The sequence below is a fragment of the Malus sylvestris genome, chromosome 11 (assembly GCF_916048215.2).
Source record: "Malus sylvestris chromosome 11, drMalSylv7.2, whole genome shotgun sequence".
Classification (NCBI taxonomy): Eukaryota; Viridiplantae; Streptophyta; class Magnoliopsida; order Rosales; family Rosaceae; genus Malus; species Malus sylvestris.
In genome coordinates, this window is record NC_062270.1 from 11,598,380 (window position 1) to 11,622,708 (window position 24,329).

Consider the following 24,329-nt stretch of genomic DNA (forward strand, 5'->3'; position numbering starts at 1 on the left):
TTTTTTTATGTAACTTAACTTGTTTTTGGGCTTTGTTGTACTTGTAATTGTTAGTAACGTAATTTACCCTTTTGTCCAAAAAAAAAAGTCTTCACCATATCACTCCTCATTAGCTTAGGAGGGATTAGGAGGGACTGGTTTAATCAGGATCATAATCCTATATTTGGTATCGTATTGGGCTAGAGTGAACGAGACTCGCCTCGACTATGAGACGCTCTGTTTCACTAAACCTAATTAGTATCTAGTCCCAAGCTTTCACTTAGGGAGCATTTACGTAACTGTAATCGGAATCAAAACACGGAATTGAATTCCGATTATGGGGTATACCTTTGTTTACTAAACTTGGGGAGTAGGTGGGACACACACAAAAATTTGGAATTCAATTCCAAAATTTGGAGGATTTGGATTCCTTAGATTAACATGGTATTTGGATTCCTGATTGCTTGGGCAATCGGAAGGACACTTTTGTTCCCTTTATGCCCTCACTTACTTTTTTTATTTCCAAGACTATCCTTTATAAACCCATTAACCCTAGTTTAATTATGCACAACTTCTTACCTTTTTTATTTCCATGCTCATTTACATTATGCACAACTCCAAGCATATGCCGAAGAGAAGAAACTACAACTTGAGCGAGAAAACTTAAATGTTAAAGTAAATACTTAAATTTATAAATAAATAAACAAAAGCATTTTAGTGTGTCTATGAAATAAAAAAGCAATTTAATTTTTTTTTCCTACTATTATATCAAATTTTGTTAAAAAAAAGTATATAAAATATTTGATTTGGGACAAGGGCATTTCTATTCCAATTCCAGAACATTTAAGTAAACAACTTCAACAGAAATTCGATTCTGACTACTTCTCAATTCAATTCCTCCTATTTCCTCATATTTTTATTACGGCTACGTAAACGCGCCAGTAGTATGAAGCAGGACTGACAAGGAAACAGTCTCAACGACCTTACCCCACTCCTTCTCTGCATACGTCTCTCTTCTTCTTTCACTAATCACAAATCCGTGTTGCGAAGGTCAATTCTGCAGATTGCGTCTCGTCATGGACATCGAAGAAGGATTCCCAGGCCGATTACAAGGGAGTTTTCCGCGGCAGCCCCCAAAAATGATTCCCACCACTCTGGCGTTGCAGCCATTACTCCCCCCGCAGGAAACGGCTGTTCCAGCGCCAAAAATTTTCTAGGAGGCACTGCAGTTGGTGCTGGGTTTGTGGTAGCTTACAAAACTGGAAATTGGGTCTCTCTCTTTCGGGTCTGATATTTATGGGTCGATTGTGATAGAAAACCATTTGGGTATTTTTTTCATTCCAAATATTTCACAATTCTTATACGGCTTAGTTTAAATCAAGTCAATCTAACTTAATCTATGAAGCTAGTCTAGTTGGAGATAATTCAGTGTAACAAACACACTCTTTGAATATTTTTCTTTAGCAAGATCCTTCATAAATACGTAAGCAAGACTATCAAAACTTTGATGAGGCTTCGCTCCTCCATCCTTTTCCATCTTTCTTATACCATCATAAAAGTTAGGTATGTTCTGGGACGAAAGGATTTGAACCTCTGAATAGTGGGACCAAAATATGTTACCTTTTAAAGATTTCAATTATACATCCCGCAATCATCTTTTGTTCGAATGTGATGGACAAAGTTTCAATATCGGTGATGAATCAAATCTTGTAAGAGCTTACAAGTCATAGGACTACTCCGTATATGTTAATTGATTTATGGTAGAACCTTAACTTTTTTTAATTTTCACTTCATTAGACAAATGGGTAGATGTGAATTTAATTTGCAATTATTTTTTCATTCTTTGAACAAATTAGTAATGTTTTATAAACTCATTTAAAATCTTAAGTAAATACTCTGAAAGAAATTTTTTATGAGGAGTGTATTTAACAATATGCTGGATGTTTATGAAAAAAATTAAAAAAAATACAAAACAAAACAAAAGCGAATATATCTACACTTTTATAAACACCCTTACAACTTTGATTAATACCTTGATCCCAAGGGGTCTCTGTAAGTTTCTTTTCGACACCAAAAGAAGAAAAAAAAATCATCTGAGCTTTAATGCTATACAAGATTTTCATCATTTCTAAAATTGCTTAACAAAACAAGCTATCTTTTTTTTGTCGAACAAGACCAGCTATCGATAAATACAGTAAATGTAAGAACACCACTATTACCGCAACCGCAAGTAAGCTTGAGTCAAAATGGGGAAAGATTGTCAGTTCCAGTTGGTAAATGTGAACATATGAAAAATGATCGGTTCCTTTTTCTAGAGATGTAGCAGTTGTGTCTGTTTATCGTACATTTTACGATCAATTTTCATTAGATACTATTTATATTTGAATTTTAAATTTTAAATAATTTCTGATCGCACAATGTACAATAAACAGATAAGATTATAAAATTCTTAAGAAAATGATCTTCACTAGATTTTTTATGTGAACATATAGCTAAAGCCACCAAAGAGGAGAGAGAATCACAGAGAGAGGGAAAGAGAGAGAGAGAGAGGAGCGAATTTCTAGAGAAAAGTGTAGGTAGTACGTGTGTGAAGGGTGAAGGTAGCGTCTCGTGGGTTTTGGTCGACATGTCAAGCGGTACCAGTCACTTCTTGTCTTCCCCTTCTCACTGTAACTGACACTCTTGACAGTCTTTCATGGGTCCCCTACTCTCTCTGCGACCACTCAGCTCTCACGGGCGGCACCACCCTCTCTCTCTCTCTTCATGGTCCCCATGCAATTATAGCGTAATGATTTTTACCTTGTGAATTGCTGGCTGTAAAGGCAACTCACTTTTCTTTAGGGTTTAACCTTTTCAAATAAAAACTTGATTTCATCTTTAGAAACTTGTCCACTTCTCTTGTAAATTATTGTTTCCATTATTATATACCGTAGATATATATTGAAAAAAAATAAGGAGAGAATGGGTTCTAGCGGTCCAGCTGAGTCTATGGCTGACCGACTTTGAGAGAGCAGCCGTATTTGATAAGGATAGAGAGAGAGAGAGAGAGAGAGAGAGAGAGAGAGAGGAAATATTCTCTTTTGCCTTCATTTTCAGTTTGGTATTTTTCCTTCCAAGTGCAAGCGAGGACTTTTCCCAGAAAACAAAAAAGCTTGATTCTGCAGTTCTTAATTTGTTCTCAAGGATTCAATACACAAAAACTGAGATTTCTTGTATTGTCTTCCAGAGTAGTAAAGCTTTCTGTTTTTTTTTTACTTTCTTAATTTGTTTTAGCGGGTATTGCTTCTTCTGTTGTTACTTTTGCTGATCTAGCAAGTTTATAACACAACCCATTACTACTAATAAGCTCAACTTCCAGATGATGTCCGAAGATGCGCGTTTAGTTCCCTCCATCATCACAGGGTTTGCTCAAGAGCCCGATTCCAGTCCTAACCCTAACCCTAATACAAATAATCAACTCAAAAGGAAGAGAAGTTTACCTGGAACACCAGGCAAGTGTGTTTTCATCTCTACCTTGCAACTTCATACACTTCTTTAGCTTCGAATAGTATATTAATCAATATTCCTTTTTTGTTAATTATTCTCTTTCTTCATATTATGTTTGATGGGACTTCTACTCAATTGCAGATCCAGATGCAGAAGTGATAGCTATGTCCCCAAAATCCCTAATGGCCACAAACCGATTCGTTTGCGAAATTTGCAACAAGGGTTTCCAGAGAGACCAGAACTTGCAGCTTCACCGACGTGGCCACAACCTTCCATGGAAGCTCAAACAAAGATCAAAAACAGAAGTGATTCGGAAGAAGGTGTACGTGTGCCCAGAAAAGACCTGCGTGCACCACGAGCCATCGCGAGCGCTCGGAGACCTCACCGGAATAAAAAAGCACTTCAGCCGAAAGCACGGCGAGAAGAAGTGGAAGTGTGAGAAGTGCTCAAAGAAATACGCAGTTCAATCGGATTGGAAGGCACATAGCAAGGTTTGTGGGACTAGAGAGTATAGATGTGACTGTGGCACACTCTTTTCCAGGTACTACTGTTTATTTCCAATTTAATCTCTCACTTCCTCTCCTTACAAATTCCCTCCTTTTATATGATTAATTGGGGAGAGAATATACATTTAATGCTCTCACGTAGAAACTTTTGGGGTTCTATTTGAATTTAATGCCTGTATGATTACTCAAGTGTACGACTTTATCATGTATGTTTCAAGTACTGCTGAACTCATCCAATTTGTGGGATTTTTTAGTTTGCACCGGGTGTCTACCACACACGGGATCCTCGACTGCCAGATCCTTGTTCATTTAATTTTTTAAGCATATTCAGCCATTCATACCCAAGAGCATATTCAACTATTCATTACTTCATTACATTACCATACACTCGAGCATAATATAATTTGTTTACTAAGTTTCTCTTACTACTCAACTGTGCTTTATACATGCATATAATGCACTGTTAGACTCTTCAGCATGTTGACCAAATTTTGTTAAACAGGAAGGATAGCTTCATAACACACAGAGCCTTCTGTGATGCTTTGGCGGCTGAGCAAAGTGTAAGATTCTGCTCAGCTCCAACTACCAATAATATCAATCCAAGCTTCATGAATGGGTCTATTGCCAATAATACCCATAAACCACAGAGAATCCCACATTTTATACCAATGTTTCAACCGGAATTTGCTGGCTCTGACCATCTAGCAGCCAACAATCATCTCAGTTCCAATGCTTTTATACCTGAAATGCTGCAAACGGCATCAATGGACATGTTTGGATCATCTTCATCATCTCAGATGCAATGGCTCATCAACAATAACAAGTTCGTGGAAGAATCATCATTTGCAAATGCCAACAGTCTCTCTATGTCATCGCCATCATTACTGCGGGGAGTGCTTAAGGAGGACGAAGAATCCAAAGGGAGTTTCTCTGAAACAATAAGTACTACTACTAACACCTCTTTCTATACTAACAACAATAACAAACAGAACCACCACCACCACCACCAACCCATGTCAGCCACAGCACTTCTGCAAAAAGCAGCTCGAATGGGATCTACAACCAGCAACAACAACAACCCAGCTACAACATTCAACGACACCACCTTGAACTTCAATGATATGGTGAATTCTACGTCTTCCTCGTCAACTCAAGGAGCCACAATTGAAGATGGGTCACTGTTCTTGAGCAACAAACACTTGATGATGCCAGCTGGAGCAGCAGCCATGACAAAACAAGGAACAAGTGAGCAAAGTAGTTTAACTAGAGACTTTCTTGGAGTGGGAGGAGGTGATGCAATATTTGGTGGCGGAGTGCCTTTCTTTCAACAAGAGCTAGCAAAGTTAGCTTCCATGAGTGACTTGAGCCAATACACTAGTACTACTACCAGTAGTCGGCATCAATGACATCAATTACAAGGTAATTATAATTCTAAGAGAGACTTTGTTGTACCTATAACTAGAGTTTTAGACGAAATGAATACTAATGGAAAGTAGATTATTAGGAGGCTAACGAGTCTGAGTTGCACTCTATAAAGTGAGTCAACCCGTGGAGAGAGAGAGAGAGAGAGAGAGAGAGAGAGAGAGAGAGAGAGAGAGAGAGAGAGAGAGAGAGAGAGAGAGCGCTAGTGCAGGTTGGGAGAGACCTAACAAAAAGAGAATTCATGGGTTTGAAAGAGGGAGGAGGGAATAGGGACCCTCCCTGCATGCATGTTGTAGATTTTATTTTGTCTTTCTTTTCATTTGATAAACGCTGAAGCCTAGCATGTGTCATATTTGCTTGTGAGTTGTGACCCATGTCGCTGCCTTTTCTCAGTGTCAACATTTGCCACCGTCAATTTCAAACAAGGGAATCTAATGTACGTTGGTGTGGACCTGATTCAGAAAAAGTTCAATGACAATGGAGTTGGTTCTACTTTATTTACTAGATTTGAGGTAATTTGCATTCCCAAGTAATTAGTAATGTTTATTGTTAGGTTAACGTGAATGTTTGGCAATTGTTATATTCAACAAACAAGCTTGTGGTTTATAACAAAAATATCTTCTTCCTATTTGTTTATAATACATCACTCTAATCCAGTCTTTTATCCCTGACAAAATAAGAATATCCTGGGCTCTTTTTATTAGTTTTGTAAAATACAAATTTTTTTTTTTGTTTAAATAAACTGTTATATTACCAATCATGTGCCATTAAATAAAAAACTAAATTGATCTTAAATATCACCTACAAAACTATCAAATACCGTGGGTGTCTAGAAAATTAATGTACAAAAAGACCAAAAGATGCTATTTCTCACTCAAGGAGGACGTCTCTCCCTCACCACATGTGCCAGGGATTTCGGCCGAATCTATATCATCAACATGCATCCTTGTGTGACCCCTAGCATTCTCTTGATCTTAACAAGCTTTTATCGTTGTGGAACGCCATTTGTCTTGAATCCCAATTAAATTGTTAGATCTAGACAACTCTAGCAAGGTATGAGTTGAGTCCAAGAATTTTGATAGTTGAGCCGGATAGGTCACCTTAATCTATGCGGGATGGTGCAGTTGTGCCCGATCAGTGGAACAATGGTTGAGGTGATGGCGGCATATGGCCAGGATTTGCAGATCTAAGTGATCACAATAAGTAACGATATCTGTCAAAACAAGGAGCAACACATATCTCCCAAGCGCAACTGTTGTAAGGGCGGAGCCAGAATTTTTTTCTTGGGTGGACTAGTTGAAAATAGTACCATAAAATCATATGTTTATTTTTTTTGCTTATATAAAATATATAATAATCAATATAAAAGAACAACAATATAATATAAACTATTCTCAAAATCATAACCCTAACCGATAAATTCAAGGACCATATAAATAATTAACCTACTAATTAAATCAAGAATAAGTAAATAAAGAGATTAAGAACGTACCAAATGTGACATTCATTGAAAAAGTGCAACGGAAAGTTAGGAATTGCAGAGATAGGGATTTAATTGTGTATTTAAAGAACTTATTAATCTTTTCTTGAGTAAGAAGCATAGAGGCTAAACCACATAGGGTAAATGGTCTTATTTAAAGAATATAATAAAGGGGGACTAGAGATAGAACTAATTTATAATTTTTAGCATAAAACTATTATTTACTATACCTCTCCTCTACTAAATATACATTAAATAATAATATGTATTGAAATTGAGTAGGCTATAAGCATGAGTTTACAAAAGAATAGATCTATTCACAAATCCATTTTTACTTCCAATATAGCCTTATTAATATTTTGTCAGTGATCATTTTCATTTCATTCGATATGAACAACCGACCATTTAGAGAAGTGTGTAAGAAGTAAAAAATGAGTGCATGGATAACATTACCCTTACAGAAAACCTCCCTCGGCTACAGCCCACCTTAACCTTGTGGGTGGCTACGCCATTGTGTTGTAGAACTTTTCTTATAAGTTTTCGTTTTTCTTTTAGCTCGATCATTTTAAATCAAAATAAGTTATAGCAACTTAACTTGAGTTTGTTGTGCAAGTTTTTGTCTCTTCCTGTTAAAGCTTCTAGCATTAATTTTTAGTTTTTTTCCTGATGGTGGTTTACACAAGCTTCGCTTTTCATTAGGAAAGGTTCGTTAGTTATTGGGATGAGTCTAAGGAATAACTTAAGTAGTACAGACGGAATTGCAAAAATGTTTCAATCCTAATAAATGTATTACGTATCCTACGGATCTTAAGTCCTAAACTATATTCCTAGTCATAGGATGATCGAAAGGACTATCGAACATCCGCAAAGGCCGGTTTATGTCGTATTCAGTCGTATGTCTCAGAGTAAGCATGTAGTGACATGGAATAGACATAAGGGTGCTAGGAGATCGAACTCATTGAAAATTGACCAACTATAGAAGTATACGAATGAAAGATTACCTACTTGTCAATTGTACCACACTTCTGATTTATGGATGCAACTAGTTCTTAGACCTGAGCCGCTATTATCTCGAGTTGATAAATGTGATCTTTGGTCTCGCCTAAAAGCTCTCAAACAGTATAGCAATCCTATACTGTGAGTTTCAGGATCATTTGATCACATTCATGCTTAGAGTTTGACAAAGGGTGGTGCTATCCACACCAATTTTTACCTCCGACACGCCATTGTCAATTTATGTCCCTTGATCTTCTTCAATTCATTCAATTGGATAGTCGTAAATCGAGAGAGGTGTGTGTGAATTAAATATTGGTGTGTGGATAGCATCACCCTTGACGAATGTTCCATGCTCTGTCAGAATATAGTAGACAGAGGACAGAATTGTATTGTAACCATAACTAAGGTTCTAAATATGTATTGTATAAATTCAAAAATATTTTGACTAATCTGGTAATCGAAAGCCATTGCTAGATGTTACTATTCGGTTTATGGATAATCCTATAAGGTTGAATTAGAATGGTTTCTGACTATGTAAATTAGACTAGTTTGATTAATCAAATTATTCATTGCCCCTTCTATTTATTATTGGTTAATGTACCAAAGTAAAATAAGGAAGTTCAGTCCAGAAGAAAAGACCGGTAACTTAAATAAATAAAATAAGAAGCGAATAAGACCGAAGCCCAGTGGCAAAGGAAAGGTGTGACAAGGGCAAGAAGGGGTTCCCTAGGGCTTGCAGCATATGTGTGGTAAAAGATGCATGATTAAGTTGTAATCCTACCGGCTTATGGAATTGTTCTATATATAAGCCTAAAGGGTCTTTAGACCTTGTGTGTGGTTTTACATATTGTGAAATCAAAATTTAGAGAGAAAGGAATTAGGTTTTCCAGTTTGGAGAAATTGAAAAATAAAGCACCACACAATCTTACCCTTGCCGCTGCACCTATTGGAGGAGAAGGACCCAACCGTTCGTTGTCTTCCAGTTTCACCAACCAGAGATTTATTCGTGTGTATACTAATAGAGGGCTAACACTTGGGAACCTCAACAAGGAATTCATATTTATATGAAATCTAAAAGTTGGAATTCTAAATTTAATTTAAGTATGCATGTGTTCTTAAAATTATTTTACAAGAACACGAGCACATCGATTAACCTAGATCATGTGGATTAATTTAATAAGATTAAACGGAATCCAAAGTTTCGCTAACCATGCATGTAAATTGGATTATATATGCTTAATTCACCTTGACACGCTTCCGCACACATGTGCTAAAATAGTCCACAACCCAACATTCATCCCTAAAATTGGGCTACATCCATTGAGATGCTTGTATATATTAAATAAAGATTATAAGAAGTGCTCGGTATAGTCTAACTTCCATTTTCACTCTTATGTCTAACCCTTATAAAAGGTACTCATTCCCCTTATATAGGCCCTTAGTGAGCCCCAAAATTTTTTGGGCTTTAGTACTCTACCGCTCTCGCATTTAATGAACCAAGTGCGTAAACATGACTTGCTAGCTAGTTTTCTATCCCTTAGTTGACACGTGGTGATGAAGTGACCTTCGTCCAAGTCTAAATGCATGTTTTTGTAGGCCAACGTTATGTGTACCAAGTGTCTTGCTCGAACCTGGAGTTTGAGGAAACCCACGTCTGAGTGCTTTTGACAACTTCTATGTCCCTTCATAGGCTTCTGCTCTCGCCAATGGCCAACATGCAGTCTGGGGTTGATGTCTAAGTAGGCCTACTCTTTGGCCTTTGTATTATAAAGTTGTCAGTATGCCAACTTGCCACCAGCTTCTTTATTGGTAGGAAAATCAGATCGTTGAGCAGTCGTCCGTAGCGCTTGAGGTGGCCCTTTCTTATTCCATGGGCCTTGGTCTTTCTTTCTTTATTTGTCATTGGTCTTCCTTTCTTCCTTTGGGCCTTTATTGAGCCTTTTTTAGGTTTGTACTATTTTAGGATTGAAAATGATCATGCGTTAACAAGCATATATGTACTAGTCCCTTGTGGTTGGTGATTGAAAAAAAAATACAGTAAAATTTCTATAAAGTCATAAAGTTGGGACCAAATCAATTTTATAACTTTAGTATTACTTAGTAGAGGTATAGTTTACTTGCTTATCCTTAATAAAGTTGTATTTCCTAAATATGATTCATTGGACGTCAAATATTTTATTTCTTGAATATATATACTTTCTTGTACTCCAAAGGCATTGTTCTTTGATTCCCATTGCCCGTTGTACATGTATATAAATGTTGTTGAATGCCCTTTCTTTTTTCTCTTTCAGATATATCATGTCATTCAAGATCCATATGAAAAATCAGTAAACTGAAAATATTCATGCTGAGTTATGCAAAAAGAAAGCACCAAACCCAACTAGAAGCAAAAGTTATAACTATGTAGAAGAGTTAGTTTCTTCAGCAGGATTACTTAAAGAAATATGATCAAGATTTAAGTCTGACTAAAATTTGGAAGAAACTCTAATAACTCTAATGGGGTGCGGGTTATCGTTCCTTAACAAAAGATGGTGTCCAGATTCCTATATATGCCAGCAAACAATAGGAACTTTGCAAAGGAACTTTCGATCAATTTCAAAAGAGGGATCCCAATTATGAAAACTAGTCAGTCAATCCAAAAAATCATTAGACACAGAAGGCCCCGGACAATCATGAAATGCAGCCAGACAGAAGAAGCAAAAGAGAAAGAGAAAAAAGATAAAAAAAAAATGAAAGAAAGATGATTAATAACTCTAACTCTATACGACAGAAAGCACAAGAGGGGTCAAAGGTAGGAGATTGAATCCGTTAACTATCTTTAGTATGAAGACGACCCCTTATTAACAACCGAGAAAAAAATACGAACTTGAGGTTCCAATTTTGCATTAAGGTTCTGGTCCAGCGGAGCGGTGGAATGATGAGGCGGAGAAGAAGAAAGCTTCTAAAGGGAGGGTCCTGTGTTGTATGCCATACCTATGGAGAAACGGTTATGCATTTAATGCGACACTGCAGTTATGCTAAGTGCGCTTGGTCGGCATCAAATTTGGGAATAATTTTCGAGTGATGCTCGGTCTATTTCTTTCCTTGAATGGGTTTCTGAAATAGCCGAGAACCTCCCAGACGATTGTTTTGGTGTGTTCCTAATGATCTGTGTAGCTTTATGGGAAGCTAGAAATGCTAAGCTGTGGGAGAACGGTGCGACACTCCGGATGTTTGTGCTGCCAGAGCAATGCAACGATGGCAGGAATTTGTTCATAAAAATCACACGTAGGGCAATGATATTGGGCCCCAAACGGCGTCTGTTCCAAGATGGATTACCCCACCTCCAGGACGCTTTAAATTAAACGTCAACGGTGCTTGGAATGGGGTAAAAAAGGTGTGGCTGGTTTTGAAGCTGTTCTTAGGGACGACACAGGGAACTTCTTTGCTGTAAGGTGTGGCAGTTTTCAGGACTGTTTTTCCCCTCTGCTGGCAGAGGCTGTAGCCGTAAGGGAGAGCTTGGTTTGGGCAGGAGATAGGAGTTTCCAAAACTTTCAATGTGAGAGCAACTCGTTTCATATTTTTCAAGCTTCCAGAAATCCCTCCATTGACTTATCTGAAATTGGACAAGTGATGGAGGACATCAAGGAGCTGCTGTCAACAATCACTGGAGCTATTTTAACCCACACCCGCCGCCAAGCAAACAACGCATCACACATAATCGCTCGCTGGGGTCTATCGGTGAGCAACGCCTGTGATTGGGATGATCAACCCCCAACCTTAATTTCAGATTTACTTACTGAAGAGAGTGTGATGCCTTAAATGGCCTTGTAGCAAACTATGTAACGACTCTTATCAATGAATCTACTTCTTTCTTAAAAAAAAAATAAAAAAATTGGAGAGTCAGCGAAGGCGCAGTTGGTGAGCACGAGCATGAAGGCCGCCCCGACCGCCATTGCTAGATACGAAGATAGTATCGAGGCAGGAACCATTGGTAAAAATTGAAGCTTCAAGTTCGAGAATTCATGGGCATGTATGTTAAAGAAGATATCTCAGATTAATTATAGTAAATATTGTAAATCTGTAAATTAGTTATTTGCTTACCTGTTATGGTTTGATTTCCTTGATTGTAGGCATTAGTTTAGGATCAGGAATGTATCTGTTTCCTATATATCTTGTAACCCTAGCTTTCGGTGAATACAAAGAAAAACCATTCTACTATATTACGTTTCTAAGATGGTACCAGAGTGATCGATCTGGGAAAACCACGACAGAAATTTAAACCCTAGCAACCATAGCCATGGTTGACAAACCAGAAAAGTCAACCTCTTTAGGCATGACTTTGCATCAGAAGTGGGAAAACCCTAATCATCCACTTTACCTTCATCACTCGGATCAGCCTGGCACCATTCTTGTGCCGCAACCACTCGTGGAAGACAACTATGGCACATGGGCGCAATCCATGACCATGGCCTTGATGGTCAAAAACAAGTTAGGGCTGGTTGATGGAACAATCACGAAGCCAACTGATGCACAGGTTGAAGAATTACAGCAATGGAACCGGTGCAATAATCTGGTGAAAACATGGCTGCTTGGTTCCATGTCAAAAGAAATCTCAAGAAGTGTCATACACTGCAAGGACGCACGGCTGATGTTGCTTGACCTGCAAAAAAGGTTTTCTCATGTGAACATCGTTCAACTGTTTGACATAGAAAACGAAATTCATAATTGTGTGCAAAGCAACATGACGGTGAGTTCTTATTTCACCAAACTCAAAAGCCTTTAGGATGAATGTGATGCCTTATGTTCAATCCCGACATGCCATTGTGAAGCGATGAATGAGATAACATCAAATGTTGAGACTTAGAAAACAATGAAGTTCCTTATGGGTTTAAGTGACTCATATGCTACGGTTCGTAGCAACACCCTCTTGCTGGATCCATTGCCAACTATTAACAAATCTTATACGCTTGTTTTTCGTCATGAAAAACAAGTCGAAGTGTCAAATGGAAAGAGCAGCACCATGCAACCTGAAGCTGCCGTGTTTACAGTGAAAGGTGCTGGTCGAGAACCCGAGACAGAAGATAGTAGTCAGCGATGCGCCAAATGTAACAAGACCAACCATAGCACCAAGAATTGTCGTGCTTATCTCAGGTGCACATTTTGTTGTTGGAAGGGACACACTTTCAACTTTTGCCGTAAACGAAAAGCAGCGGCTGAAACTGACCAAAGTCGGCCTTCCAAGGGCAACTAAGTCACGGCATGTGACAAGAAGGACACAATGCCCAACTTCCTTTTTTCTCCGGAGGACTGCAAGCAGATTCTTCAGCTTTTGAACAAGAGCAAATCCTCATTTGCTAATCAAGTGTGTAATTCTTCGAAACATGAAGAACTTTCAGGTAAAGCATTTTCTTTCGTGCGTAATGGAAAGCAAATCATTTGGATTTTGGACAGTGGCGCCACGGACCACATCGTATGCAGTCTTGAGTTTCTCACGTCCTCAAAACGTGTTGAAAATCATAGTGTTGAATTACCAAATGGTTCCTTTGCTACTGTAATCCATGTCGGCAAAGTGGTCTTCTCTCCCAACCTTATCCTTGACAATGTTTTATGTGTACCATTGTTTAGGTTAAATTTAATATCTATTAGCAAGTTAGCCTATGATTCCCTCTACATCACCATTTTTCTCAAATAATTTTGTGTCATACAAGACCTACGTTTGGGGAAAATGATTGGGACGGGAATTGAACGGGAGGGACTCTACTATCTCGAACCACCAAAGAAGAGATCCTGCAACACCATAACCACCATGAGCTCTCCTTTTTGGCACCAACGCCTTGGGCACCCATCACCTAAAGTGTCCTCGTTACTTCCCTTTGTGCACAATAAATCATGTGATTCAAATAAATGTTTAATTTGCCCATTGGCTAAACAAACCAGATTGTCTTTTCCCTTGAGTTCTATATCTACTCGTTCATGTTTTGAATTAATACATATTGACATTTGGGATGGTTATCAAGTTCCTTCCCTCTCAGGTGCAAAATATTTTCTCACCATTGTTGATGATTACACAAGGTGCACTTGGGTTTATTTGATGAAACACAAATCTGACACACAAGACCTTCTTGTTCAATTTATTCACATGATTGAGAATCAATTCAACACAACAGTTAAGGTGATTCGAAGTGATAATGGTCCCGAGTTCAAACTTGCCACATTTTACAAACTCAAATGGATCCTTCACCAAACCAGTTGTGTCAACACACCACAACAAAATGGTGTTGCTGAACGCAAACATAGACACCTGTTAAATGTTGCTCGAGCCCTTCTTTTCCAAGCCAATCTTCCTAAGCATTTTTTGGGGGATGCCATTCTCACTTTGGCCTATCTTATCAATCGTACACCCACACCTCTTCTTCAAGGGCAAACACCATATCACAAATTGTTTCACAAGGCACCAAGTTACATGCATTTACGTGATTTTGGATGCTTATGTTTTGCATCAACCCTTGCACAAAAACCTTCTAAATTTGATCCTCGTGCACGACGATGTCTTTTCCTTGGGTACCCTTGTGGTAAAAAAGGTTACCGCTTGTTAGATCTCACACTTAAAAAGATTTTTGTGTCACGGGATGTCATCTTTTTTCGAAGACCACTTTCCCTATCACTTATCTCATACTTCTGCTGCTCCCACTACCAGTCCTACTCCACTTCCCATAGAATCCTATTTGCCATCGTTTGATCTGTCCCCTACTCTCTTTCATTCACCTCCTATAGAACCCTATCTTGATGTAGGCTCTGCCCTTGTCACCATTCCACCTCCTTTAGCCGTTGAGACCCCTTCACCTTCCTTACCTTCTCCATCACCATCACCATTACCATCACCTTCGTCTTCCCCTCCTGCTCAGTCTCATGCTACACCACCGCCACCCCGTCGTGGCACATGCCCTACCAAACCCTCATCTTTCTTGCAGGATTTCCACGTCGAGACCTCTATCCCGTCCCAACCTGTTTCTTCCTCGAATCTGGTTCAGTCCTCAGGTACTTCTTACCCCCTGTCTCATTACCTATCTTACCATCGCCTTTCTCCCATGCATAAACATTTTGTCACTAACGTCACCACCCTCCGAGAACCTACCATTTTTTTGCAGATTGTCCACCATCCACAATGGTGTGCTGCCATGCAACATGAAATTGCTGCTCTTCAGGCCAACAATACTTGGTCTCTCGTTCCACTTCCCCTTCACAAAAAGCCGATTGGCTACAAATGGGTGTACAAGTCAAGCTTAAACCTGATGGGACCATCGAGCGTTACAAAGCCCGGTTGGTTGCCAAGGGCTATAACCAAATAGAAGGGGTTGACTATCGTGAAACCTTTGCTCCGGTTGCCAAGTTAACCACTGTTCGTGTGCTCCTTAGTGTTGCTGTTGTGCGTCAGTGGCATTTGCACCAACTCGATGTCAACAACGCCTTCTTGCATGGTGATCTTGACGAGGAAGTGTACATGCAATTACCTCCTGGCTTCGGACGAAAGGGGGAGACTCGTGTATGCAAGCTACACAAATCCTTATATGGTTTAAAGCAAGCCTCAAGACAATGGTTCATCAAACTTTCCACCGCTCTCAAGGCTGCAGGATTTCATTAATCATGGTCTGATTATTCCTTGTTTGTCCAAAGTCAGCAAGGTAACTTCATTGCTTTGTTGGTATACGTTGATGATGTGATTCTAGCAGGAAATAATCTGCAAGAAATTGAAGCAACGAAGCAATTTCTCTCGCAACAATTCAAATTGAAAGACTTAGGCCAACTTAAATATTTCTTAGGGATAGAGGTTGCACAGTCCAAAAATGGCATCACCTTGTGCCAACGAAAATATGCATTGGATATATTAGATGATGCGGGATTTTTGGGTGCCAAACCTTCACGATTCCCTATGGAGCAAAATGTTTCTCTTACACAGGTAGAAGGAGAAATTCTGGTTGATGCTTCATCATATAGGAGACTTGTGGGTAGGCTGATCTACCTGACCATAACAAGGCCGAACTTAGCCTATGATGTGCACATGTTAAGTCAGTTTATGGAAAAGCCTCGACAACCACACCTTGAGGCGGCACACAAAGTTCTCAAATACATTAAGAGTGCACCGGGACAAGGCATATTTTTGCCATCCAAGGGATCTTTGCAGTTAAGGGCATTTTGTGACTCAGATTGGGCTAGATGCATAGACACAAGAAGATCAGTAACAGGTTACTGTATTCAACTTGGTCAAGCACCAATATCCTGGAAAACAAAGAAGCAAACCACTGTCTCTCGTTCCAGTGCAGAAGCTGAGTATCGTTCCATGGTAGCCACATGTTGTGAGATCACATGGTTAAAGAACATTTTAAGAGATTTAAAGGTGATTCATTCACAACCAGTCACGTTGTTTTGTGACAACCAAGCAGCCATATGCATTGCTTCGAACCCGGTATTTCATGAAAGGACAAAGCATATAGAGATTGATTGCATTTGGTACGAGAGAAGATTCAAGGAAGACTGATTCATACGGCATACATACGAACAACTGACCAACCAGCAGACATCTTCACCAAACCGTTGAGTTCTACACAGTTTGAAACATTGCTCAGCAAGTTAGGTGTTATTAACATACACTCAGATTAATTATAGTAAATATTGTAAATCTGTAAATTAGTTATTTGCTTACCTGTTATGGTTTGATTTCCTTGATTGTAGGCATTAGTTTAGGATCAGGAATGTATCTGTTTCCTATATATCTTGTAACCCTAGCTTTCGGTGAATACAAAGAAAAACCATTCTACTATATTACGTTTCTAAGAATGTAAAATTTGAATTTTTTTTTTTGTTAATCAATTAAGTGTTTTTTAATTTTCTTTGTCAAATAAAATAAAAATAATTTCTTTTTGTCCATCTGACGCATAATTGTCATCTTAGCCAACAAAAATGGGGGGCACACCTATTCCATATCATCAATTAACTACCAATTTGACAGAATATGCACTAGATGTACGACATTGCAATGAATTACTTTGCCTCTGCTTCTTCACGGGAAGCTCTAAACATGAAGGAAGATTCACTACGTCATCCTCTCTAGCTGGAATAATGGCTTCGGCCACTGCCCAGTGTCATTATTTGTCGAACCCTAATTCATCCTCTTTAGGCAGCGAACAATTTGTCGACCCCTAATTCACCCTCTGTAGGCAGCGAACAAGCAATCAAACGACATATAATCGACACAAGAACCCATAGTAGTTATAGGTTTCTTAATTTGATTTTAAAATGATGACTTTATCTTGTTTATTTAACGGAAGACTAACAAATTTAGGTTTGGACTTCAATTGTTAATGGAGCTTACCATGGAAATTTAGTTAACAACTTTTTCACGTCAAGAATCATATTAAAATTGATGTACCACCACATGAAAAAAAATATATTTGGCCTTTTCTTTTTAAAATTTCATGAACAACACTGTACACACTTCATTTAATTAATTATTGGTGTAGTTAAACTATATGATTCATCAGAATAGATCAGAATAGTACATTTTCAATGTCTGCCTCGTGCATGTCAAATCGATGTGAGATTAACGTCAATCTTTATGGCTTGCGGAATTTCCAAGTTATCCCTGATGTTAACGAGGGAAATCATTGATAGTTTCTATTCTTTTAGTTTCTTGATCAGCAAGACAGATAATGTTTTCTAACCAACTGAATACTTGAAGTATTGTTAAAGTGTACATGCATGATGATGAGGGAAAGCATGATGATCATGCCATTTACCATAGAAGTATACAATTAGTTCAGACAAAATTAAAGAAACGAATCATTATAATTATATCGTTATTTAGTTACCAAATGATGATGAGGCACACTTAAAAAAAATATTTTCTTTAAAATGAGCAGAATAAAAATACTTAAATGAAAAGATTATAAGATTTTAGCTGATGTTAAATATGGTTAAACAATCTCCAATGACTAATCTTAACATAAACGCTTAAATGATTTAGAAAGGATCACAATCAACCATAGATAAAAATTTCGATTAGCCACCAATCTGATAAGGGTCATCAATACAGATTAGCTATAAATCAATATAAACACCATATATTTCTTACTAGTGCACAAAGTTCTAAAAGACGTTAGGCACTAGTTGTGCAGCAAGTTGAGGCCTAGCGCCTAGGCTGATAGGCAGACTTAAGTAAATCTATTATATTTTGTATAAATAAGTGTCTTCTTATACTTAAAATATATAGAACTTCATCATAAATTACAAAATAGAATGACGTATATTATGAAGTACTGGAACATAATGAAAACATGGGGAACAAGGATATAATGTATGTTCATTTAAGTATGCAACAAGTCTCTTATAATTCATTGAAAAACTAAAATGCAAAATGAAAGTTATGTATTTTCTGTTTAAGTGAGTTGCGACCTACACAGGTTTGGGCCGGCTAGGCGGGCGCCTCAGCAGATCTAGGTGTCATTTCTTAATTTTCAAACTAAGTACTAATCGAGGCGGTGACCAACCGCCTAGCTCCTAAGCAGGGCTTGAACGAGAATTTTTAGAACAATGCTAGTGCACACTTAATAACTCAGACTCACCTACAGTGAGACTAAACATACAGACAACTCGAGTTTTCTAGACTTACTACAAGGACAAAACAACAAACATAGTCCTAATACCAAGGACACCATTTGTTGCCATGAAGAACCGTTCTAATTAAGGATGAAGGACCATGACAAAACAGCTTCACCTCAAACGAACAAACTAGATGACGATTCGCCGAAACTAACCTTGACCTAAGACAACGTCATCAGATATGAAGAGACAAGACATTAGCAATTCAAGTCCCAGCCTAAAACTCGCAATGTTTAGTGTATCTATGTGGGTCTCTAGCTAAGAACTTTTCAAGAATAAATAATACTTCCATTCCACTATGGAGTGAATGTACATATTTCACTATATGCGAATAACGTATTTTATCGTTTAAGTTTTATAATTGAAACTATTTTATATTTTAATTTTAATTTGAAGATTATTTATACAAAAAATCATTCAAATCTACAATCATTTAGTCATCTAAATATATCAAATAAATAAGCGATTTATCATGAATATGTTACTACCAAGTCGCAACGTCGATATGTTCCATACATTTGGATGCATAAATAATATCTGATTCGAAATGATATGTTTAGTGATAACCTTCAACTAAAAATTAAAAGAAGGGAGACTTTGAATTCGGTCCTTGGTTTTGAATATTCTTTGACTGAAACCTTGTTGGTTTTCAATTTTTTATACAAGTCCCTGAAATTAATGTGATAATTTATTTTTATGTACGTTACTATATTTTTTAAATTAAAATTTGAAATTTATAGTTGTTTATATTAATGAGATTTTAAATAAAATCCATAATTTGTGGGATTAAAACTAATAAAATATAAATATACTATTGTGTGTGTGTGTTTGTGTATATAAACATGGGTACATTCATCAAAATTAATCAAAAAATTATTGTATCAAAACATGAGTACATTCTTCAAAATCACAAAAAAAAAAAAAAGATATTAGGCTTAATAAAATTAGTAAATTTCTTCGATTAAACTTAACATGGATATATTCTCATGTCAAAGAAAAAAGAATGTATCCATATAAGTTTAAAAAAGGATTAGAAAAAAAAATTGAATAGATTTTATATAAAAAAGGGTACATTTTACATATAACAAATTGGTATATTTAAGAATGAGTACATTTTAAGATTAAACATTTGAAAAAAATTACATGAATGGTACATATAATTAGCATGGGTACATTTAGCAAAATTAAAAATGGGTACATATAATAAAAAAAATATGGGTACAAATACAAACAAAACTTTATAAAATATGGGCACAAAAAGAAATTAATATATGGTACAAATAAAAACTGAAAAGAAATTTGGTACAAATTAAAAAAAGTTTGCAAATTAAAAATGGGTACAAACTAAAAATAAAAATATATGATAAAAAATTTAGCCATAAATATAAATATACTAATTGTAACATTTTTAACATTAAATGACTATATTTAGAAATAAAAATATTTTATTATTGAAATAATTAAGGATGTTATTAATATCAAGGACCTTGATCAAAATTGAAAATGAATAATGTTTTAATCAATAGCAAAAGGAATGACGAGAACCTAATTTCTCCTTAAAAGAATTAAATGGTTCTGATTATAAATTTAGACGGTGAACAGGTGTTGTTTGCAAATAGTAGAATATATGCATTCTCACATGGGAGGAACGCAAGTCTTATACTTAGATAATTGTTTTTCCCATGGAACTTGAAGGATGAGAATCCTGAGATGAAAGTTTGGTACAAATGGATTTTTTGTTTTATACGTCCTTATAGGCAATAGGTTAGAGTAAGAAATAATTTGAAGTCATTAGACACGATTAAAGAACTGGATCGTTTTAGGAAGAACTAGTAGTTGACAAACTTAACTCGTAAGCAAGAAGTGCTACCTCCAGCTCATGATACTAGCTAGAAAAGCTGCTCTTACCAGTTCGTCAATAGTATTTGCCAAATCCGGCAAAAGTCAATGCCAATGCGTCATGGCTTACAAATTAACTTAATTACTTGCTTTGGCAGAAGCTGAAGCTAGCATACATGATAAATTTTATCCTAAAATAATTAAATTAAAAAATGTAGTCCAAATTAAGGGGAAAAATGAATGATGAAAACACAAATTTTCTTGTTGAATTTACAATGAAGCTAGCATAACAATAGAACAAAACAAAATTATCAACAAATACAGTAAAAAAAAACAAGCAAATTACGAACAAGAACCCCATAAAATCCATTAGTTACAAGACATTGCTCTCATATATGATCACAAACTGGCATGCATAAAAATGGTAATAAGTCTACCAGACACAACATTATTCCAAACCCCTCACCTTACGTGTTTATCATTATCCTTCATATTCAATCCGAATTCGAATCCCCACCTGCAATATCGCTTGTATAAGAATTATTCAACGGCAGTGGGCACAAAACAGTTTCGTCACAAAAAGCTTATAGCTGCAGCAGCTAATGCAACTCCAATAGAGACAATGCCATTAATCTTGGGGATATTTAGTGTAGGCACAGCACCAGACTTCACTTCAGCAACAGGTTCATGAGATGAAGACTTCTTCTTGCGCTTCTCTTCCGCAGGAGAGGGTGCCGGTGACGGTGGCGGAGTCTTGGGAGCAAAAATACCGTAGGGTTGGAGCACACTGTTAACTTGGTAAATAGCCAACTGACCATCAGAGTAGACAGTGCCTGAGATTGAAGTGTTGACAAGGCCAGTTGAAATGTTCACAGCATTGCCTGATGTGGTGATATTTAGCGGGTACTCGAACCCGTCTCCGGCTTGGGTATTCACCGGATTGCTCAGAGTTTGGAAGTTTTGGGTCGTGAGAAAATCTGGGATGAGATGGTATTGCAAGAGCTGGACTTTTTGTGAATCAGTGAGAGAGTTGAGGGAGCCAGTTTTGAGGTTTGAGAAGGCGCTGTCGGGCGGGGCTAAAAGTGTCAGCTCACTGTTGGAGTTGTTGAGCTGGCTATAGAGCTGGCTATCGATTTGGGTGCTTTTTAGAAGGCGGATTAAGATGTTGAAGCCTCCTGCCTTTTCTAGGATTTTGGTGACGTTGGTTGGGCCTGGTGGTGCTGGGGCATCGGCTGGTGGTGCGGGAACAGCCGCCGGGCTGGTGGTTGCCGGGGCAGCAGCAGGGCCTTGGCCTAGGGTTTTGGTGCAATGGGAGAGGAAGATGACTAGGAGTGTGAGTGAGAAGAGAGGCTGATACTGTTGCTTCATCATATTTAAGTGTGTTGTGGGATGTGTTTTATATTTTGAACACAAATGTTGGATATGAGTTTGGAGGACAGGAGAGGGTTTATATTAGTGGTGGGAGAGGAGGGGTTAGGTGAGAGAGGGTTAATCTTTTGATCGTTTGTACAACCTTAGTAGTTAGCATGTCTTATTTTCTTGAGATGGAGAGAGAATGAATTTAGAGTGAGATTATGGTGTCGTAGCTACTAGTTTGCTGGGGAAAGAAGGAAAAGAACAGAGGGAAAATCAAGTGGGTGTGGGCAAATAAAGCTAGTTAGTAAGTGCATGATTGCTTTGTTTTCACTTATATGTGCATGCACTTTAGGCTAAATTTAATAATTAATTAAAAAATAAAATAAAATATCATGAAAGCATATATAAATTTAGTCAAGTTAGCTAACCAACAATGTTCTACCACTACTACAAAAAATACTTTGCGCGACGAAATAAGTTTATTGCGCAAAGTACAATTTCGTCGCACAAAACCTTGCGCGACGAAATTTTGGTCCCGCATTGTTCGTCTTGCAAAGCTCGTGACAATAGGGTTTGTGCAACAAAAATTAATCTTCATCACGCAAAGTAGCTTTGCGAGACGAAGTAGTTTGTAGCGCAAAGATACTTTGCGCGATGAAGAGAACGTCGCGTAAAGCTTTTCACGACGAAATATTTTAAATTTAAAATTTTTGTTTTAAAATTTTTTTTTAATTAAAACAAATTAATTTAATATTTTGCGCGGCGAAATATTTTGTCGCGCAAGGTTTTTGACTTTTTGTTTTATTATTTCTCTTATATTAATTTAATTACATTAATTGTTTACGCAACGAAATATTTGGTAGTGCAAGATTTTTCGAATTTTTACTTTTTTTAATTTTATTTAATTGTATGATTTTATTTTTTTAATTACTTTAATTTAAATTGAAATATTCAAAATAAAATTACATATGAAAAATAGTGATCAAATTATCCAATATATAATTTATTCAAAATGTACACATAAATTAATAAAGTACAATAATAAAATCCTAATGCAAGTCTATTGTGGTGGTAGTGGTAGGGGATATGTTTCGATAATGTCCTAATCCTCAACTTTCACTGACACATCCCGACCTGGATTGTCCACTAGAACTCCGAATTGAGTTGTGTTGACCAACACCTGGAAGGTGACGAAGCCATAAAGTGTAGTGATGTGGAATATGTGAATAAGTTTAAAAGCCTAAATGTGCCTAAATACAGAGTGCGTTGTGAGAGGGAATGAATCCATTTTACACGTGACGTCAGAGCATAAGTAAAGTATAGTATAGTGGATTGAAAATCATACCGTCGAAGGTAATTTCCAATACCAAGACTTGTCACGCATCTTCGTCAATACGAAAACTCTGCTACTAGAACCTGGAGGGATAAAAAAAAACAAGAGTGAGCGGGCCTGAGTATAAAGCTTTAATAAAGACCTTCTAAATGATATAACCCCTCGCTGCACTACCTTTATAATTTCCAGGAAATCATACTACATATAAGTATGAAGTTAAATGCAAATCAACATTAAATCCAAAAATAATCCAAAATCACTAAATCTCGGCAACAACATAATAAAATCAGGTGCTCATCAATCTATGATAACCCACGAGTCGGAGTTACCTAACGCAACATGTACGACTCATAAATTAATCTATGATAACACATGAGTCGGAGTTGCCTAATACAACCTGTACGACTCACAGGCAACATGTACGACAGTGTCGAAGTTGCCCATTGCGACCTGTACGACAATGTCGGAGTTACCTATCATTGCAACATGTACGACAGTGTCGGAGTTGCCTATTGTAACTTGTATGACAATGTCAGAGTTGCATAAAACATAAATATAGTCATGCCATCAATCAATCATTTCAAATAACAACATAAACTCACCTGAACTTACCTGTGATTCCCGCGTTCACCTTAGCACCTCAAAGCAATCACAACAATTATATGTAGGTAATATGCATATGGATATGCCATAATGCAATCTAAAACTCAACCATATCATAGTATTTTAGATTATATATATATATATATATATATATATGACATGGCATAAAATGCATAAATCAATTTAAAAGCATTTGTGGAATTATCAATCATATATATACGTTAAAAAGGAAAAGACCCACTCACTTGAGGTCCGCACTACGACTCCCTAGCACGAATATCGAGACATCACGAACGATCCTCACCTAGAACAATTATTTAGTCACGTCTCAGAACTCTTATCAATAGAACACGTAACTTACATAAAACACATCCTAAGGACGTTCTAGAATGATTTGAGACCCATTGACCAAAAGTCAACCGTCGGTCAAAGATCAACCGTAGGGTCCACAACCCTATGTAACTCAATCCGGAAGATCCGCATCTCGAATTTCCATTCAGTCCAAAATCCACATTGTACTTCTAAAACATCATAATAAAGTTTCATTACCATCCAACGGTTGGATCTCCGCCAATTGCCAATTCAAATGGTTTATTTTACGAAATTACAAATCTAATTTGGGAAGATCCGTACCTCAGATTTCCAATTCGTAAGTTTCTAATATCCTCAAATATTACATACTATATTGTAT

At 37.2% G+C, this 24,329-nt stretch overlaps 2 protein-coding genes and 1 long non-coding RNA gene across 5 annotated transcripts; 1 reads left to right on the forward strand and 2 right to left on the reverse strand.

The window, feature by feature from the left end:
- Positions 1 to 718: 718 nt before the first annotated feature.
- Positions 719 to 1,459, reverse strand: LOC126591102 (uncharacterized). The gene is made up of 2 exons (XR_007612256.1): positions 915 to 1,459; positions 719 to 834 (listed from the first exon to the last, which is right to left on the reverse strand). It is a non-coding gene; the product is annotated as an uncharacterized LOC126591102 (long non-coding RNA).
- Positions 1,460 to 2,659: 1,200 nt separating this feature from the next.
- Positions 2,660 to 6,021, forward strand: LOC126590638 (zinc finger protein BALDIBIS-like). Of its 3 annotated transcripts, none has more exons than XM_050256114.1 (5): positions 2,660 to 2,764; positions 3,338 to 3,470; positions 3,607 to 4,006; positions 4,474 to 5,390; positions 5,787 to 6,021. In XM_050256114.1, exons 1-4 carry the CDS (start codon positions 2,675 to 2,677, stop codon positions 5,375 to 5,377), a joined length of 1,527 nt encoding a protein of 508 aa, XP_050112071.1. In that variant the 5' UTR covers positions 2,660 to 2,674; the 3' UTR covers positions 5,378 to 5,390; positions 5,787 to 6,021. The 3 variants fall into 3 exon arrangements, with proteins under 3 accessions (XP_050112071.1, XP_050112072.1, XP_050112073.1); XM_050256115.1 differs by lacking the exon at positions 2,660 to 2,764 and adding an exon at positions 2,938 to 3,255; XM_050256116.1 differs by lacking the exon at positions 2,660 to 2,764 and adding an exon at positions 2,938 to 3,191.
- A 14,566-nt stretch (positions 6,022 to 20,587) lies between these two features.
- Positions 20,588 to 21,783, reverse strand: LOC126588360 (fasciclin-like arabinogalactan protein 12). The gene has a single exon (XM_050253454.1). The coding sequence runs from the start codon at positions 21,715 to 21,717 to the stop codon at positions 20,920 to 20,922; it is 798 nt and encodes a 265-aa protein (XP_050109411.1). The 5' UTR covers positions 21,718 to 21,783; the 3' UTR covers positions 20,588 to 20,919.
- Positions 21,784 to 24,329: the final 2,546 nt, after the last annotated feature.

Excerpts from the sequence above, each read along its gene's own strand:
- LOC126590638 (XM_050256114.1), top strand. The coding sequence starts at position 2,675 with ATGGGTCCCCTACTCTCTCTGCGACCACTCAGCTCTCACGGGCGGCAC. Across the intron at positions 2,765-3,337 it reads GGTCCCCATGCAATTATAGC|ATGATGTCCGAAGATGCGCG; the intron begins GTAATGATTTTT and ends CTCAACTTCCAG. Across the intron at positions 3,471-3,606 it reads AAGTTTACCTGGAACACCAG|ATCCAGATGCAGAAGTGATA; the intron begins GCAAGTGTGTTT and ends ACTCAATTGCAG.
- LOC126588360 (XM_050253454.1), bottom strand. The coding sequence starts at position 21,717 with ATGATGAAGCAACAGTATCAGCCTCTCTTCTCACTCACACTCCTAGTC.